This window comes from Ylistrum balloti, unplaced genomic scaffold, assembly GCF_031769215.1.
Source record: "Ylistrum balloti isolate Yb309-2 unplaced genomic scaffold, AGI_CSIRO_Ybal_v1 Utg371252, whole genome shotgun sequence".
Lineage (NCBI taxonomy): Eukaryota > Metazoa > Mollusca > Bivalvia > Pectinida > Pectinidae > Ylistrum > Ylistrum balloti.
In genome coordinates, this window is record NW_026782677.1 from 144,284 (window position 1) to 163,133 (window position 18,850).

Genomic DNA, 18,850 nt, shown 5'->3' on the forward strand with positions numbered 1-18,850 from the left:
CGATGACTGCTCTCCAATACAACAGATACCATGCATCCATTAGAAAGGATGAGCTGACGGACTAATGTCTCTGGTTCTATTACCCTTTCAAATCCTGTAAAATACCTGTAAATTTTTGATAATGGCGATATCTCTTCATTTGTAATAATTTTTACGCACACATGATCTAATCTTATTTTGTCAAGTAAATACCCTAATTGGAAAGAAGTCAATCTGTTTCTACCATTCTAACACGCGACTTAATAAAACTCGTTCATTTAATATTTTTTAATGTAAATGCTTCTTGGTGACACGCTGGGTGGCTATTTTTGACAAATTTGTCTTTTTTTTTTACAAATTTTTTAAATGATATGCAAAAAGCTTTAGTCATATTTATCTGATTAAATAATATAATCTTACGGAATAGAAATATTTGCGAGTGACAGTAATTTTTCTGTAAAATGAACCTATTGAATAAAGCATTGCAATTGTTTTTGACTGATTAGATGTTCTTTCAGCAATAAAGATTGGTCTTTCTTTTATTTCTCTGCCTTTTTTGTGATTTCGGGCTATTGCTTATAACGGGAATAGTCCGTTAAGGAAATATCTCAGAACTATTGTAATGTTTTGAACACATCTTACTGTAAGGTTTAATTATTTACACGAACTAAGAATATAATATAATGTAATTAAGTCTAAATTATGCCCATATCGGTAGTTAGCTACTAAATTAACCAGAAACATATTTGTATTTGAACAATTTTTATATTAAGCCACACTATACAGCAAAAACGTAGCACATCTAGTTCAATTTAGGAAGCTTTGCAAGTGTTTACTTTGCGACCAATACTTAGGCTTTCACAACTAAATAAAGCTCACACATGCATGGCAGAAGAGCCAATAAAGTGCCCCCTTTTCTATAACGGAGCTAGACTAAGGAAACGTGTCTCTATTGATGTAGATTTCAAATACCAGAATAGCTGGGAATTACTGATTTATTTGTTAATCGAATGCGTATCAGTGAATTATACACCTTTTTTGTTTTCAGCAAAGGGTTATAAGTGATCATAGACAGATGTAAATATGTACATATTGAAATACATCAGAAACTATTGGGCCGTCCTCTATTTTCACAGTTAATGTGTCAGACAATTGCTGTTACTTAGATCCGATTCTTTTCACCCGTAATGGACTAGTAACCAAATGATAATTAGGTAAATATTTATAGAAATTACCATCCAACTTAAGGGACCATTTATAGCTTCCGGTTTAACGAATCTGGAAAACCATTGCATCATTTTTCTGTGGTCTATTTCCAATACATTATTCACTTTTGCATCTATTTGATATCTTTATAAATGTTTCATTAACCTTTCTGACTGTTTGAGGACAAACACAGATAATTTTTGGTTTCATTAAATAGTTGTGAATCTTTAATATTAAATAATTGTGTACATTATTTGTTCAATGTGGACGACCGAATTTACCTTGCTACACTTGCTAAGTTTTGTTGCAGAGAGAAAAAAAATTATAAGGTTTCGTTTTGAGACGCGAGTAAATTAAGTGATACCACAAAATATTTAAATTAGGTTTTTATTGAAATATTTTACATCGAACATTTAGATTGAAAATATTTAATATTCGACCAAGTGGAAACATCATTTGAATATGAAGAAAAAAACTAAATTTAACGGAAAGTTATCACTGAAAATTATTTTTATTTCCACAGCAGTGTTTTGAGAATTTACTCCTCTTTTAGAATGACGTTTCACACAAATCTCTCACAAATCACTTTCTTTTCTTCTGTTTTTTTTTCATTTAATAAAAATTAAATATTTGTAAACAGTATTCGAGTACTGATAAAAATGCTTGTCTGCAACTCCATCAACCTTTTTTTAAAATCACATCCTTCCCTTCCTGAAGATACAGCCACTTATATGGTATGTATGTGTGTGGTCACCTAGTAGTTATATAAGATAACACAATTTCACTTATTTTTGGTTAACAAGGGTAGCCCATAGGGACATAACCTGGCAATTATAGAGAGCTATGGCCACTCGTTATGCCAACATGTAGCCGTCACAGGTCAAACGCCCGTTTAAGTTTAGTCATACTGTGTAATTATAGTATATATCATGCAGAACGTAACTGGTAAAGAGTCTTCTGATCTATATGGAGGTTTTTCTTAACCTTTGATTTTAATATGGTACCGAGGAGCTCAGACCCTTCTGCACAAGCCGATTAATCAATTGCTATATAACCTTTACTAATTATAAGACAGAGAAGTACTCTTCAAACAATTTAGCAATGTATTCTATCAACATGTACTGATTTTATTTTCGTAAAGGTCGTGTTTTGCTATAATAAAGCATCGGTTCAAAGGTTCCCTGTAAGGAACAAGATACGTTTCGGTGTCGTCCTTTCAAAAGAGTGCCTTGTTCACAATCCAGAGGGGGCAGTGCTGTTTCGGGGCTGGAACAGTGATCAAAGTCAGGTGTGGTACTTAGCTTACGGGCTTCTATTTAGCATGGTCACAAATCCACCTGTTAATACTGTTTCATTAACTTATCTCTCAGGACCGAGTCAAGACAGCATTGTCAGCTAAATAGCAAACTGACATTATATATGCATTTATGACATTTCATTTTCATCTGAAAACCGTGGAAACGGATGTGCCTGGCTTTCGTATTTTATCAAAACTCTCTGTAGTTAAGTCTGACTTTAAAAAATGCTACATTTTGACGTGAATATTTTAATTTTATTTTTTTATTTTAACAACGTGTATTCTTAAGCTAATAAACCTGAGACTGAAGAATGATGATGACGTTTCGGTCGTGCGTTAGAAGGGTATCGTTATGTCAAAGTCAGTATAGATATGGCGTTTTATCAAATTCACCATTTATGGTAGTTTTGGTGAATGATGTCTTCTAACTCAATCCTTGTCAGATTACACTTAATATCATTGTTTATCTAATTGTATTCTGAAATTTGATAAGATTGATAAGTAGTAATTAGCCCTATTTAGGCGTAGCAGTATTCATTTGTATTGAAATAATTAATGAATGAATGGGCGGGTAAAACAATTAATTGATCATTATAGTTTTGTTTGTTGTTGACATATTATTTTACATGTATTTACCCACGGTTGTTAATTGTTTGCGAATTCCACAAATTCATTCGCAAAGTATTGTCATCATATGAGACAAATGCTTTTTTCAAGATACTTTTGTAGCCAATTCAGCAAATATATAGTAATTTCGAAGGCAACAATATGTGACTGATATAATTTAATCTTATTTGTTTAATGGTCTTTTTCGGTTATGTTGCTGACTCTTTGTTCGTATACCTTGTTACGATCATATTAAATATGAAGATATTGAAATGCTGTTTATATCATTAATCATTGTTGACATGATTTTTAAAAAATTTTTATATGAAAAAAACAACGTTCAAAATATTCTTTAATTACACAATGTTATAAAAATACAGTTTTTTGTTTGTTTTTTGTTTGTTTGATTTTTTTCATTATTTCATCCTGTTTCTCTTTGCTGATATAGATTTTCATATTTATATTGTAAGTTTTGGAAAAAAATAGTTCATGGAATACTCTTTAAAAACGACACAATTTCTAATTTGTAATATCGTGTCGATAAAGAGTAAAATTGTTATTAAAAAAGTCTGATAAAAGTACATACTTTATATTGTAAGAAAACATAAAATATATCCATATGCAGAACACAGTGATATCGGTTTTATAATGAATGCCTTGGAAATGATAGATTGTTGATTATTTATTAAATTGTACAATTTGAATACTAGCGGAATATGGAATATTTACATTGAGAAGAGAAAATCTAATAAGCCGATAACACTGTTTGTGAATTAACCTTTTATTTTCTTTTTGACTTTCTATTTGTTTAACTATTGTTATACTAATTACGTATAAAACTCATTGTTTAATTATGAATTTGTATTGATGCTTTCACAACAACACGCCAATGCAAATTTCATTTGGGAAGAGAACCAGTGTAACATGAAGAAGCTATTTTTGTTCATTAAGAAGACAATCAGTTTGTGTGTTACAAGCTAGCTAGTTTCAATATTTAATATTGTGTTAAAGGTAAATACATGCACATCTCAGTATTCAATTTTTATAAGAAGTGTGGACATATGTTGGAAGTGCTGTTTTTACAAATGCAAAAATAGTTATTTAGAAAATCGAAATTAAAAAATGACAATTAAGAATGCATATGATTCATCAAATAAATTGATTTATTGAGTATTTCTCAACTGTTTTGCATTTCTATAGGTCACATTTTGCTTAAATGCTATTGAATAATGTCTCATATTTGTCCCAGAGAGGAAAATAGTATTTCATGTTAAGTTTAACTGAAATTATTTTCTATCGTGCTGAAGTATATATTAAGTTGTACCGATGATATAATTTTCCATGTGCAATACCGAAGTTCACTGATTATATTATCAACTTTTACATCATTTTGTTGACAAGGATATTGACACTTTAGCAACAATTACTTGGAAAGTTGGCAGGCTGATTCCATCTAAGACACAATTATAGATGTACATTGTTATAACACAAGTTCCAGATATATAATCTATTTCATTTTCTGTAAACAGGTGTCAAATTAAAGCCTTTCTGATTGAAACCATGTGAACAAGTGTCAAGTGAAACTAGCCAGGAGTACCTATATACAGCCATTATAGTAGATTTTATCCAAAGTATTTTAGATATGCCCTATTGCCTGCCGGGTCGAAGGCCTACCTGTAGTTTGGTACCTGTGTTGTAGTCATATTGAAATATCGAGGTCTATGCGTAAATATACGATTGCAAGTTATATAAAATATGTATTGAAGGCTATTAAAAACATACCAAGCAATAAAAATGACCACAACATATAGATTATTACTTCGTCCATAAAATACTCATAACAAGGAATAATGGTATTTGTTTTATATCCATAATTAATGTGCCATGATGTTCAGTGCTAGAAAAAAAATCTTTTACAGCATTTTTAAATTGCAAATGATATTTTACTATATATCTTGTAATCAAACAGTTAAAATCTCACCCGTGATTATTAGTTCTATCTAGTGGTTTTTTTGTATTACACTGTACCTAGATGAAATGAAGCATACGCTAGCCAAACAGACTTGGTGATCTAGGCATCAATCAAACCGAGACAATTTGCTCTCGTTTAATACTTTAGACACTGTCTTGGCCCGCTTGGGGACATTTTGCCGTGGTATGCATAACAGAGAGAGAGAGACTTTCCCTCCCCCTTTGTCGACACCGTTTAGCTCGCGTCTGATTGGTCGAGTGACTGTCATAGCCGACACTTCGCGTATATCTAATGAGAGATAGGACACCAAGCGGTATCAATACAACACAAGCGCTCACGGTATGTTGACATACAGTGAAAACACACAGGTAAACAGGCGAAGAATCATGACTGGACCTCTTAGCCTAATAGATGCGAGGTATCCTCATGGATACGGGATTCTGTCTACTTTATCTGGTTATGCACATTTAGGTGGACCGTTTGCATCTCTTGGACTTCATTCAGCTGGGAATCAGTATCATTTTGATTATAATGGACATTCAAATTCACGTGTTAATTTCTCTATGGATGGCATGCTGTCACCTTCCTCAACTTCTCCTAGACATAATACGTTATCTGGATCATCTGAAAAAAACGTCTTAAAATCTCCAGGTAAGAGTTAAATAGAATATCATAGATATTGAATTTGGCAATCGTTGTTTATCCTATTTTTTGCCTGAAAACGATTTATAATGATTCTTTACAGTAATAGTTTTATGTTATGAAAACATTTGTATGAGTTTATTCTAATGTTCTTTATAAGGCTATATATAGTAAATGAAATGTCTCAATTATTCTAAGAGAGAAATAAATAACTTTTTTCAATAATTATCAACCAATCAGTACATGTCGACAAAATTAAAAACCTATGAATGATTCAATAAATATGATTTCATGACGGTTGTGAAAGACATATGTTAGTTTTAACTATAGCTACTTCATGAATTCTTTTTCATTATTCATGCTCTTTCAACTTAAGAACAGCCAGGTTAATTATTTATAATAGGTGAATTCACCAGTTTTTAACATTTTTTTCACACAGAGCAATTCATTTGATTAGCCGTCATTCATGCCGTCAATTATGCTATGTCCCAGACATCATTTAAGTTATTAAAGGTATTGAATGTTGTTAAAAATCTAAATGTCCCTTAGGAGATATATAGATGTATTATAAGCTTAAATATTTTCGGTAACGTATAAGGTAGGTAAATAAACACCTAACGGATACTTGTATAATCGCACTGCTTATTTGAAAATAGATTAGATATGATTGAATAATTGTAAACGAGGCAAGTTTGAGAGATTTAAGTTACAAAGTTATTTACTAAATAGGAAAATTGCTAATCTGATTTTATCTGGCCTCTATCTTTATTACGTATAACTATAAAGAAAGGAAATTATTATTTTAACGACACAGTCTATATGTACTCATGTATAAGAAAACAACATAATTGTATTATATTATTAATATTTTTATCTATATGAATTAACAATAATTATTTTTTCAGGATATAAATATTCAAGGCCAATAAAGATTTAAATAAAATGAATAAGCTGCAAAACACTTGATAATTAGAAACTTTAAGTATGAATTATATAAGGAAATGTGAGGAAAATCTGAGAAAAATCTCAAAATCCTGTACAAGATGAGGGATTTATTACCTGTATAATGACTATATATTGAACTATTAATTGTTCATTATGTAACACGGCGTTGAAATAATTTCGTTCTCAATGTTAAAAATATCTTTGAATGATATACAAACGTTATACATCAATTATGTTTGTATCGCAACATCATGACTGTAGTTTATGCATATCCCTATCCTACTCGATCTACTTAAATAAGAAGTAAAGATGGTGAACATAGATATTTCTCACAAAATCAATGTCCTGAATCAATTTAATCATTTTTATCTAGTGTGACGTTTTCTTCGGGATTTCTCTTATGGAAAAAACATCATGATTTTCCTTTTTTTACTTTCTACACATTGTCTTTCCTTATTAATACCGCACTGTTGACACTTGAGTATATTTTGTATTCTTTTTAATAACAGAAAAGCATGACGAGGATCGAGAAAGTCCATCAGCAAAACGGCGCCGTACAAGAACTAATTTTACCGGATGGCAACTCGAAGAACTTGAACGAGCATTTCAAGACAGTCACTACCCCGACGTGTTCATGAGAGAAGCTTTAGCGTTACGCTTGGATCTAGTTGAATCTAGAGTGCAGGTTAGTATTCAAAACGTAGTTCAAATTCAACACGGCATCGTTTATAGTATATCAATTGTATGGACTTCACAACTTTGAAACTGAATGGTAAATTGTTTTTTGAAACATTCTACGCCGTGTGCGTTGGTCGATCTTTAGTGAAAATATCGAAATCTAATGATTTTAAATCTTTAATAGATCTGAAACGAAATGCACTCAGTGAAGTAGATTAAATACACAGACACATACACTTTCTTAAACACAAGTTTGATTTGCCATTTCATACTTTCATATAGTCTTTTCATCACAGTTCGTTCGAAGGGTTCGAATATTTAGCACTGAATGATCCTTAGACACACACGCATACATAAATCTCATACCCTTGTTTGTCATTACTAAATATTTATCATATATATTATTTCGAAATATTTTGAGGTTTATGCCTAAATGTGAAAATTAAGATAATATAGTGTTATACCCCTTATATAACGCATCAAACATCTATAGAAACAGATAAGTGGTAATATTATTCAACCGACATTTAATAGATAGATGAAAATCTGATATCATTTTTACAACAATATTTGAAAATAGAAACAATAATAATTCATAAATAAAAAGATGGATTAAAACATTAATCCGAAAATAGTAAATGATAATCACTTAAAACACGCAAATTTCTCGCGGCTTCACTCCAAAGAGTCCTTTACAATGCTTTGCTGGTTATATAAAAATGTTGATAACTGATGGATAATAGTAATAGTTTGTGTACTTGATATAAGAGACGTATTATTTTACAGAGTCAGAACTTTTTTATTTGTGATAATTATTTCATAAGTAATTTTACTGATTCTTTTGTTTCTGTAATCTCACAGGAGTACCTTTATATGGCAAGTGATTTTTATTTTTATTTTCAAAATATTTCACTACAATGAAGTATTATTTTCCTAAGTTAAAAAATTAAGTGCAGCAAATAATATCTAATATCTAGAAAGTATTACCGAAAACCAATGAAAATGTTTTTTAAAAGTGATATATTTATAAATCATACAAGTTGAAGTTAATGCGTTTGATGCTTATACTACTATTATTATAATACACAAATAATATAATATATATGTAATAAAATATGCACCATGCACTTATAGGTCGATTGACACTTCTCGACACAAGTAAAATCGATATTATACATTTCTTCTGTCGATATACATTAGTACTCACTATAAATCACTTTTGTTGTGATGACTGTAAAACTATAGAATGTGAGGTATTTATTAACGTATTACAGCAATGGTTGATAAAACCCGGTTATAACCGACCATAAACCAAAAGACTATCCTATGACACATGTAAATGGTGTATGTCTCGCTTTTTTATGAGGACAACACTAACTAAAGGGAAATTAATAAATGTACAATTTATTGACATTGTGTTGATGCCGAGACAGACAGGCCACATCGATAAGACAAAAGCTAATCAAATATTCCATGAATTCAATCATTCATCGGAAAAAATAATTATAGCGTCAATATATCAATCATTTTGGTGCATGCATAGGATCTATTTTCTATTTGTTGTGTATATGCCCTTGCTTAGAACTACAGAGGATACAGAAATTATTGCTAAACGAATAAACCTGACAGATGACGGAAGGATATAAAGACTTGTAAAGAACATATTGGTTCGTCAGTGTCCACCAACAATCCATCAAATGATCTGTGTGACTGATTTATAGCCTGGGGAGTATTTCGACACTTATACACCATCGGCTGGTCATTATCATGATGGGTACATATTGTCGCTAAACAAAGTACTAGAAGAAAGTGACAAAACATTAAGAGTCTCACCTAGATTCCATCGCCTAAGGGAAATTGATATTTTTATCTAAAAGTTTACCTGCTTTATAAATACAAAACACTTATCTCGATTTACCATGTTTTAATGTCTTAATGCGTGAATGGATGCATTAAACAGATTAAAATACAGAGATAAAATAAAATAAAGTTATATTCTAAACACCCTAAGTTGTGCTAATGACCCAGGGAAAAAATCTCTCGCAAAGAAAAATAAAAACTAACATAATATGTTTCTGGAACTCTATTTTCTAAATACATATTTGACCATTGATTTAAGATAATCTTGTACAAAGACTATCCGTGAAGCAGTATCTTAAAGTTATGACCATATTAGTTGCATTCATTTGTTCGTGATATCCTTTGTGATGTTTTACATCAGATGTTTCCATAAGCTTCATCAATTTCGCCATTGAAACATCTTCATTACTTATAATAATAGAATTTCTCCGGAATCTGACTTGTGGAATAATAAAACTGGCAATCGGCTATAGGCGAGGCCAATCTGTGTAATTGATCACGTCTCTCCAATCGGTATAACAAATTGATGTGTTTAAGAATATAAGAAGTACTGCTAGTATTATTATCCCCATATAACGAAATCCATTAACAACGGTTTGAATCAAGAGGCCAACAACTTTCTCGTCGTATTTCCTGAAACTAATGGCCCCTTGATATCATTTATTGTTACACTAATTACTTGTACCCAAATGAAGGGAAATTGCTGTGCTGTGGATAATAGTCAGGAGTCTAGCCCCTGAAGCCGACTCCGTGAACATTCTTCCGGAAATGATTGTTGTTGGGATAAGGTCTCACTTCCATAAACATCAAATTCATAGTCTGTTCACCCCCAATGAAGTCAGCTTTGTATTCTATATTTCTACTGTCATTAAAACTCTTGGTTCTTTTCATAAATATCATTTTTGTAAATTTCTTTTAATACATGTTATGCTATTTTCGTATTGATGAAAACATCGTCTGTGTTCGTATTTTCTTTCAATATTTTAATTTTGATTAATAATTTTCCTAACTATTTGATGATGTTGACCATACTGTGGATTGCGTATCATCCAGAATGTCAATCAATGTGGCTGATTCTGAGACGGAAGGCCATGTAGTCATCTTCTTGTAGGGGCTCTCAAGCATCAGCTAAAGGGACTCGTGGTACTAGATTAGCTGGTAACGGGATAAATGACAAATTAATCTTAATTGTTCGCTAATTTATTGTCTTATATTTTCCACATGCGAGTGACGTTGGTAATTCACACAGCCTTGCTTTAAGAGAGTGAAACAGAGCATCGAAGGTTTAGTGCCCGATATATCAATATGACTAGCCCAGCTATTAATTACTATCCTTTCAAGCAAGCGGATAACGTATTAAACACAAATATTACGATTTAACTGTGATATATTGGAATACGTTTTAACAAAAGAATGGTATTAAATCAACGGGTACCTTGATAAATTTTACAAAAAAATATCGATTAAGAGAGAATATGTTTGACCAAAAATTTGCAATGAATATATTTTTAATGATAGTATTGAATTTTAAAATGATCAAACTTTCATTTTACATTCATAAGTAGAAGAATTGACCAAATATAACTAATATTTGTTATTCGAAACAGATGTTAGCCTAAGATTTAGAATATCGGATTCGTTTATCAAAGTAGCTAATTAGAGTAGATTGATGTGTTTATTACCCGTGTGTAGAGAGTTCATTCCACGCATTGATGAAGTTAATATCTTAACCAGTAGGATGCCTGTACAATCGACCACTTCATTAACAAAAGTGTGTTCAGAAACTTCAAATCAATTATGTTTGCCAATGGTGTTTGAGGTTACAAACGACACTAAAAAGACTGGTCAAAGAGGCTTTAATTCGAGATAAACGACAACATTTACTCGGCTTTTGTAAAGATTTGCCCTGATCAAGCTTTTAAGAAATCCTTGTTTGTACTACAAACGACCAAGGTGTCTCTTTCATACAAAATTGCCACCCGTTCGCATACAGACCTTACACTTTATTTACCTGTAACAAGTTGCCTGTTTTATCCTTTTTTGTCCTGTCGGATTACCACGTAACCAGAAGTCGATATATTTGCTGACCCATTGACCATTAAGTCCATTGTTTAAATAAGTCGTTGTTCAGAGTTTATTTTTCCTATTTGCCGGACGATTGATGTTTTCATTTTCAGCTGCAGATGTCGACGCTTAGACTTTTATAATACTTTCGCTTTTGTTAGATAAAATTTTATTCAATGACACAAAGATGAATAACAAATACTTCTAGGAAAGAATTTTCAAATTAAATTACACGAGTTACAAAAATATGAATGCGTCTAATTATTGAATTTACTTTATAGTCTTTAATTTTAACTGAAAGGGAAGGAATAGGTGTATATTGTACATCAAAAAGAATACCAGCCGAAGAAAAACTTTTCATTAGAATAACTGATGAAGAGAAAAGAAAAATGTAGATAAGGATATTATTTAGTAATTCATACAACGGCGGAAAGGAATAACTTGTTTCACTAACCATCAGAATCTAACTAATAACTAATATTTATTTAAATCATTTCGGAAAAAATACTAATCAAGTAGAAGACAAATCGATTAAAACTGAACTTATTATTTCTAATTTTTCCCTTAAAATAACAATGGCAGAAACTCCCAAAAAATATTTAAAATATGTGTAATACAGGGTATTAGTAAGAAAAATGCGTTTCTTCAGGCTAAATAGATATAAATTCTATTCTATTAACAAGAAAGAAATTCTTCAATTGTTTTGACATATGAAGCGTGATTTTTCCCTTTATCTCGCTGCGTATCAGTTTTTATATGTTTGAAGTATGCTTTTTAATGACCCAAGACGTACTCAGTATACCAAACTTACCGCCCCCTAACATAGGTAAACTTAAAGTAACCCTTTAACTGTTTAATTATAATCTTACTGTTGAGTACAGTATAATTAAAGATTTTAGAAGGATCTTATCCCTTACTAATTCGTTTGTGACAAGTCTTTCGGTTTCCTCATGTTAACTATTTTTTTCTTATGTTGGGTATTATATATTTTATGTTCAGACGAATTCTTAAACATTGAATACAATTTGTGGTCTTTATTATTGTCTTTCATTTATGTTATGTTTTATTATTTGGAAATTCTGTTATCCCACACCTATCAAAAGTAAAAAATTAAGCATTTTTGTTTTTATAATAAAAATTGATAATACCAAATATTAGCAGCTTATTAATTTAACGATATCATAATCCAATTTTATTTTTTTTCTCGGTGTATTTTTAGACACAATGCAATTAAATACACCATGTTTTCTACAATATATGTTTATTTTTGTATCTATTTAATGCATATTTACATTGCACGGGTAAATGTTTACATATTTACATACACATATGAAAAACTATCACAATAAGGGGTGGGAGGTCTAACGAAATCTGGCGCGGATTGGAGGAGGTTATGTATGTCGGATACGTGAAGACTAAACAAGACCTGGTTACCCTGAATACAGGTCGCTTGGTAGGCTGAATAGGCATTAAGACAAACCTTTCACATACCACCTTGAGATAAGGCTGAATGACAGCTACTAACACCAAGCCTGCCAAATTTACGTCACGGTTTGCACTAATATACCACCGTCTCTTTGTCGAATCTCGCTAAACTACCCTTTGTTGGGTTAATTGGGAACAAGATACTTTTTTGGTTCGGTTTCATACATAGAAAAAATAGAAAGAACTAGATTTAATGCATACATTCTTAAAAAATCTTTCGGTCCGTGTCATGTTTACATTATGTGTCAAGTTTTTATCAATCCTGCCAGAAATGCATGGTACCAGCCAAATTTTATCAAAAAGCGCAGTCAAATTTTATACGAGACGGAAAAAAATGATATAATAAAGTATGTGAAAAATAAAACTTAAGGAAAGTTTTTAAAAAATCAATACAAAGTAAGTAAAGTTTCTTATACATGAAAAAGAAAAGTTGATGGAAAATCGATCTGGAACACGAACAATTCTGGATTTAGTGTTATGCCATCATTTTTTGTTAAAAAATCTAAAGATTAACGCACTCAGTTGTATTTTCGTAGACAATATATTGTGTTTTTAATCAAATTGTCAGATGTGCACAGTAAAATTAAAAGTAATCTATTTTTCAGTTGTGGACAAAATGCTGATTAACAAAGTTTACTTAAGAATTATCAACTGTATTTTGTTCTTCAATTCACTTTATTTCCTTTCGAGGCATTAAAGTAGACTTCGTATAATACGATATTAACTGTTGAATGTTACTAAAGCAAATTGATGGAAACAACTCTTAAAGTATACAGCCCATGCTAGTCGTAAATCTACCCATAATTAGCTCTATCAATGAGCAAAGAAATTCTGTGGTGGCGTTTTAAGGAAGGGTATATTTTTACTGATACAGTTGAGAAAGCACGATGGCTTTACCTGTGTCGTTTTACAAACAAACCCCATAATTTTGTTTCTCTCCATCTGTCCACGTAGGCCCTTAATTCAATTAGTGTAATTCGTGCCGACTTTACTGCATGAAATGAATCCAGCTTAAAACAGGTATATCTCGGGTAAAGTATTGGGTACGTCTTCTCAGATAACAAACCGATCTTACGCTGAGCGGTTTGATTCCTGTAATAAGTGTGATATAGCGTAGCTATAAAGATGCTTGCAAACAAATCTATTGTTATGTTTGTGAAGTTCTGTAGGATCTTCATTTATCCAGTGAACTTGAGTGCACGTGTGATTGCTGTATTCTCCCCCTGCTATCCTAGGCGGTGTTTCAACCATCTATCAACCTTAACTAGGCCACACCTACTTATCTGCAGTAGGCAATCCCAACATTATCAAATATCGTTGAAGCTTGATTGGACCTCTTAAGCAAACTGCTGGATTATATTTTTTATGACTAACGATTAAGAATGAGACATAAAATTACTAATCTCAGGATTGTCATGTTTTCGTGAGTTGTAGAGACCACAGCAATGCAGTCTGATAAAAAGGTGATGTTAAAGCCTAGTTGTAGGTTTTAGTATCAGGTACTTAATGGTCAAGTTTGGTTCAAACACAAAACTTTATATTGCATCTGAAGATAAGATATTATAACTTCATTGAAGTCATTGAAAACAAATTTACACTAAAAAAAATACGACAAAATCATTTAATTCTCATATCCTTTATCAAAATACTAATGTTGAGAAATTTTCTACACTTAAAAGAACAATTTCAATGTTCAACCAAAAACGAAATGAGAAATATTTAAACTAAAGTAGTAACGATGACTATCAGATATAATTTTCAGTTCTTCACTTTTCTTAGTTAATGAATGTTTACTGAAAGAAAACGTGAATACACTGTAACATATGGCACTTTGGGGAGATATCGTAATGGTTCTTCACCAAACATCTTATGTCGTAAAAAAGATGTAAAAAAGGACATTATACAAATACCCTAAGATGATGTCAGCATTATTTGAACAATGAGAGCACTGAAATTTTGTTACTTGATTAAATCATTAACCCTGTCTAATTAATGAGCCGACAATTTTTGTAGCAACTGATTGCCTTAATTAAATCTGGTTGATTAATCAGTAGACAATTAACTTACATGTACATTGATATGCACATGATCTTGAGTCATTGGTAATTGAAAAACTGCACAAATTTGAAGACTTGGTGATAGAGATAAGATATTTAAAACATACGTAAGGTTCGAGGTGGTTATGATCGTCTTTGTTTGAAATTTAATTTTAGCGGCTTTTAAAAAAATATTTGACAGGATATTCACCGACGGGTGTAACAATATTGGAATGACAATTGTAAAAGACAAAAGGGATGGTAAATCGGAAGTGCACAGGTAGTCTGTAAACGGAGAGGAATTTAAGGGTCTATATTTTAGCAGTTGTTAAATAATATTTTAAATAAATGAAAAAAAAAAAAAAAAAAAAACTGAATAAAAAATGTAATTATCACATGTTTACCAGATAAGATTATTTGTCTAGAACAAAATGAAAATATGATAATTTCAAATTTCTAATTAACTATTGTTTGGAATGTATTTATAATTTTACTTATATAACCTGACAGATACACAATTCTAATAACCAGATATAATTGTATATAAACAATAAACAATGAATGACAAAGATACATAGTGTTTGTTTCTATAAATATTATATGATAAAAAAAACTATACTCACTGAACCAAATACATTGCCACACACATACACCGAGGTTGTTTCGCTGTCGTTTAAAATAACATGAAATGATACTGTGTTTACCGGCTGTTGCCTGAGGATGTGCTTTCCGCCTATGATTTTGTCTTAGAGTCTATCTGAATGTTTAATGAAGGACACAAAGCTATCCATTCCAACTGCACATCAATTAAACGTCCTTTTCTTTAAAAGTCTGATAAAATATTAACACAGTACTATCGCCTTTTCCTGACAGCTTTTGTCAGCTATGAACTGCATCAGTATTTAACAATTACAGGGTTTGATAGTCTTATTTAGTACTGAAAACAAAAAGTAAACTAAATAGAAATATCAATTATTCAATATAATTAACGAAGAGATTGATTGCCGCCAATTTATAATTGATGGGAATGTTAAGAACTGATTTTTACCACTTTGTTTAACCTTTTACCTAAACGACATCTGCCACGATGAAAAACTGGTTTGTTAACTTTATATACAGAAATTGCTAATTGATATTAAACCAGACTACGGAATAATTAATTCATAGAAATGTAATCACTTCGATTTATTAGCTGTATCCTTCAGCCAGAAATGCGGACGCTCATTTATAGCTAAAATACATTAAGGGTAATTTTGTCTAGAATCTTGATTTTTTCCGTCATGTTTTGTAAACGATCTAAATCGCGTTCACGAGTAATTGTTGACATTAGAGTGTTAATTCTGACCGATGAATGGGTGAAATGAACACCGTGTTGTATGTTTCTCCCCATTAAGGATATTGACATGGTTAAGATGTCACGTGGGGCTTTTCAGTGATGATATTATCCCAAGCATCAAGACTAACATTTCTTTCCCATCAAATGTAAAAGTACAATAACTAATTTAAGTGATTAAATGAGATATTAGTTACTTTGTCAATAAAATACCCATCACCATCGCATGCTTGAATAATGTCGCAATTTTATGCATTTGATATCATTATGTTATCGCAATTCAATCCCTATGTACGTGAAAGGGAATTAAGACTGCGCTTTTTAAGTGTAAATTGACATTTCATATTTGAAAAGGGAACCCAAGATTGCTGCTAAAGAAAATTTTAAATTGCCCCAAAGGGAAGTAATATATCAGATAAGTAATTGTATGCAACTGAATGGGAATGAGTGTATACAAAATGAAAAATCCGTAATGTGACTATACAAACACTCGCATAAGTGAAATGTCTTAAAAGTTGTTATTTTAAAAAAAATAATTTGTGATTATAACACGTAAGTGACTGTAAAATTAGAAAGTATCTTTCTTTTTAAAGGGAAGAAATACAACGCAAAGCATGTCAAATGTATTGTTATTTTGGTGTTTAAAAGAAATCTGTTGTAATCTAGAGCAAGATCGATAGAACAAACTGTATCAATTAAGATTACATAGAGACATTAAATTAAGTTTAAATTGAGAAAATTATAGTTTGAATATTCAAATTTTATGTCGAAGATGTTTTGAGGATTTAAGTTGATACTAAACGCAGTGACAGAACATGCCTATGCATTAATACATGTCCCACGCGTATTTCGATTTCCAGCCAATCCGAGTTAAGTTGTAACTCCATGTGTGGCGATAAATCTGATCTCAAAGCCTGTGTCATATCCTGGCACTTTTGATCGTAGTAGTTTGAATCTCTTCACCTGGGTAGGAGTCTTAATTGAATTTGATTTCATGATTGAAATCATTCAGATTTTAAAGAGATGAGCTGCCTTGTAATGGATGCCCCGAGGAGACGAATCAGCTGAACGAACACAACATACAGCCACAACAATTTTTGTTTTTTTTTTATGTGTATTGTTTCCAGTAGTTAAAAACACGCCCTTAACAGGTTATGTACATCAATGAAGAAAACACAAATAACAAATTTATTTATAGCATTATCGACTGCGGGTGTAATTCTAGTTGACTGCAGAATTCAACAATTCCTTGATGTACACATGATACGCTTGATAGAAAAGAACACATTTATTTGCAATAAACAAAGACGTTTAAGAATGTTATTTGTCATTTTCTTTTCTTTTCCATGATGCTTTTTACATTTGGTGTAATGATTGATGATGGGATAATTTCTTGAATATTTTAACATGATATTTGTTTTCTTCAGGTTTGGTTCCAAAACAGACGAGCGAAATGGCGCAAGAAAGAGAATACCAAAAAAGGTCCAGGACGCCCTGCACACAATGCTCAGCCGCAAACAGCCAGTGGTGCGCCAATGGATCCAGATGAAATCAAGAAAAGAGAACAAGAACGAATGGATAAAAAGAGGAAGAAACAGGAAGAACGTCTCAGAAAGCTCGAAGAAAAACGTAAATCCCTTCAAGAAAACAAAGGAGTTACGAATATGATGTTACATTCTGGTTCAGAAACTAGTCCCTCTGAGAATGAGAGCTGCTGTGAAAACGACAATAGGTTAGCATCACCGGCTTCTGAGAATCGTAATAATGAACTACCTTGCATTGAAAATCCCGATGAAGAATCGGGAGATCGGAAGTGTTCGTTTAGTATTGACAGTTTGTTAGAAACACCTAAAGTCCCACGTGGTCGTCGTCCCAACTCAAAGTATCCTCGTGTACAAGCAAGTAAATCTGTGAACGCTCTCGGACTTGGCATGATGCCACTTTATCCAATCACACAACCTGTTGGTTTTATAGTAGAACAACGACCTCACGCATCGGACGATGACGAAGATTGTTCGGACATTTCCGTGTATAGCCCCGGATGTGCTAGTGTGTGTGTAAATAATGAAGAAAATAAAAACGACGTTGACGTCGATGATAGCCATAGTGCTAACGAGATTGACGCTTCAAGGTATCATGGTGATGATAGAAGTCATTATGGCGACGATGAAGAATCGGACGATAACATATCAGTGCACTCTCATCATAGCCACTGACCAGTGCTGACCCTTGCTGGTCAAGTGCTAACCCGTACCTCTGCTGGTCGAATCTGGTGACAATATAATGCTCTTGTTGTTTCCTTATTTCCATTTTTTGAAAAGATTTATTTGATTGATATAGTCGAAAACCTTTCTAAAATATGTCAATATTTTAAAGTTAATTCCAAATGATAATATGGTTTGGTGAAAGTGTAATACGTTATTAGTGTGTTTTTAAAATTACATTTTAAAATTGTTCCCATACTCTACCTACAACGTGTGTAGTTGTACCATTTATTTTCATGATTCCAAGACTTAGTGCAATAAACCTAAACTGTCGGTGGTTACGTATATTGTGTTGTCAATATGCACCACATTTAATTACTGGCGGATACACCACAATGTTGGTCATTCCCAGTATGTATGTTTGTCCGTCTTAGTATTTGTTTAAATAAATATTAGACGATGTGTCAAATTATTTTACGGCATTTCTGTTTTCTTTTCATACAAACGGTATAAAGGTATAGTCAAATATAAGGAGAGGAGTTA

At 31.9% G+C, this 18,850-nt stretch overlaps 1 protein-coding gene across 1 annotated transcript; it reads left to right on the forward strand.

The window, feature by feature from the left end:
* Positions 1-5,401: 5,401 nt before the first annotated feature.
* Positions 5,402-18,319, forward strand: LOC132561651 (homeobox protein unc-4 homolog). The gene is made up of 3 exons (XM_060226353.1): positions 5,402-5,711; positions 7,157-7,332; positions 17,531-18,319. The coding sequence occupies exons 1-3, from the start codon at positions 5,402-5,404 to the stop codon at positions 18,317-18,319; spliced, it is 1,275 nt and encodes a 424-aa protein (XP_060082336.1).
* The last annotated feature ends 531 nt before the right edge of the window (positions 18,320-18,850 follow it).

What these genes read in the sequence shown, in the direction of transcription:
- LOC132561651 (XM_060226353.1), top strand. Translation starts at nt 5,402, where the DNA reads ATGTTGACATACAGTGAAAACACACAGGTAAACAGGCGAAGAATCATG. An exon ending in AAACGTCTTAAAATCTCCAG is followed by an intron (nt 5,712 to 7,156) that starts GTAAGAGTTAAA and finishes TTTTAATAACAG; the next exon opens with AAAAGCATGACGAGGATCGA. An exon ending in TAGTTGAATCTAGAGTGCAG is followed by an intron (nt 7,333 to 17,530) that starts GTTAGTATTCAA and finishes TGTTTTCTTCAG; the next exon opens with GTTTGGTTCCAAAACAGACG.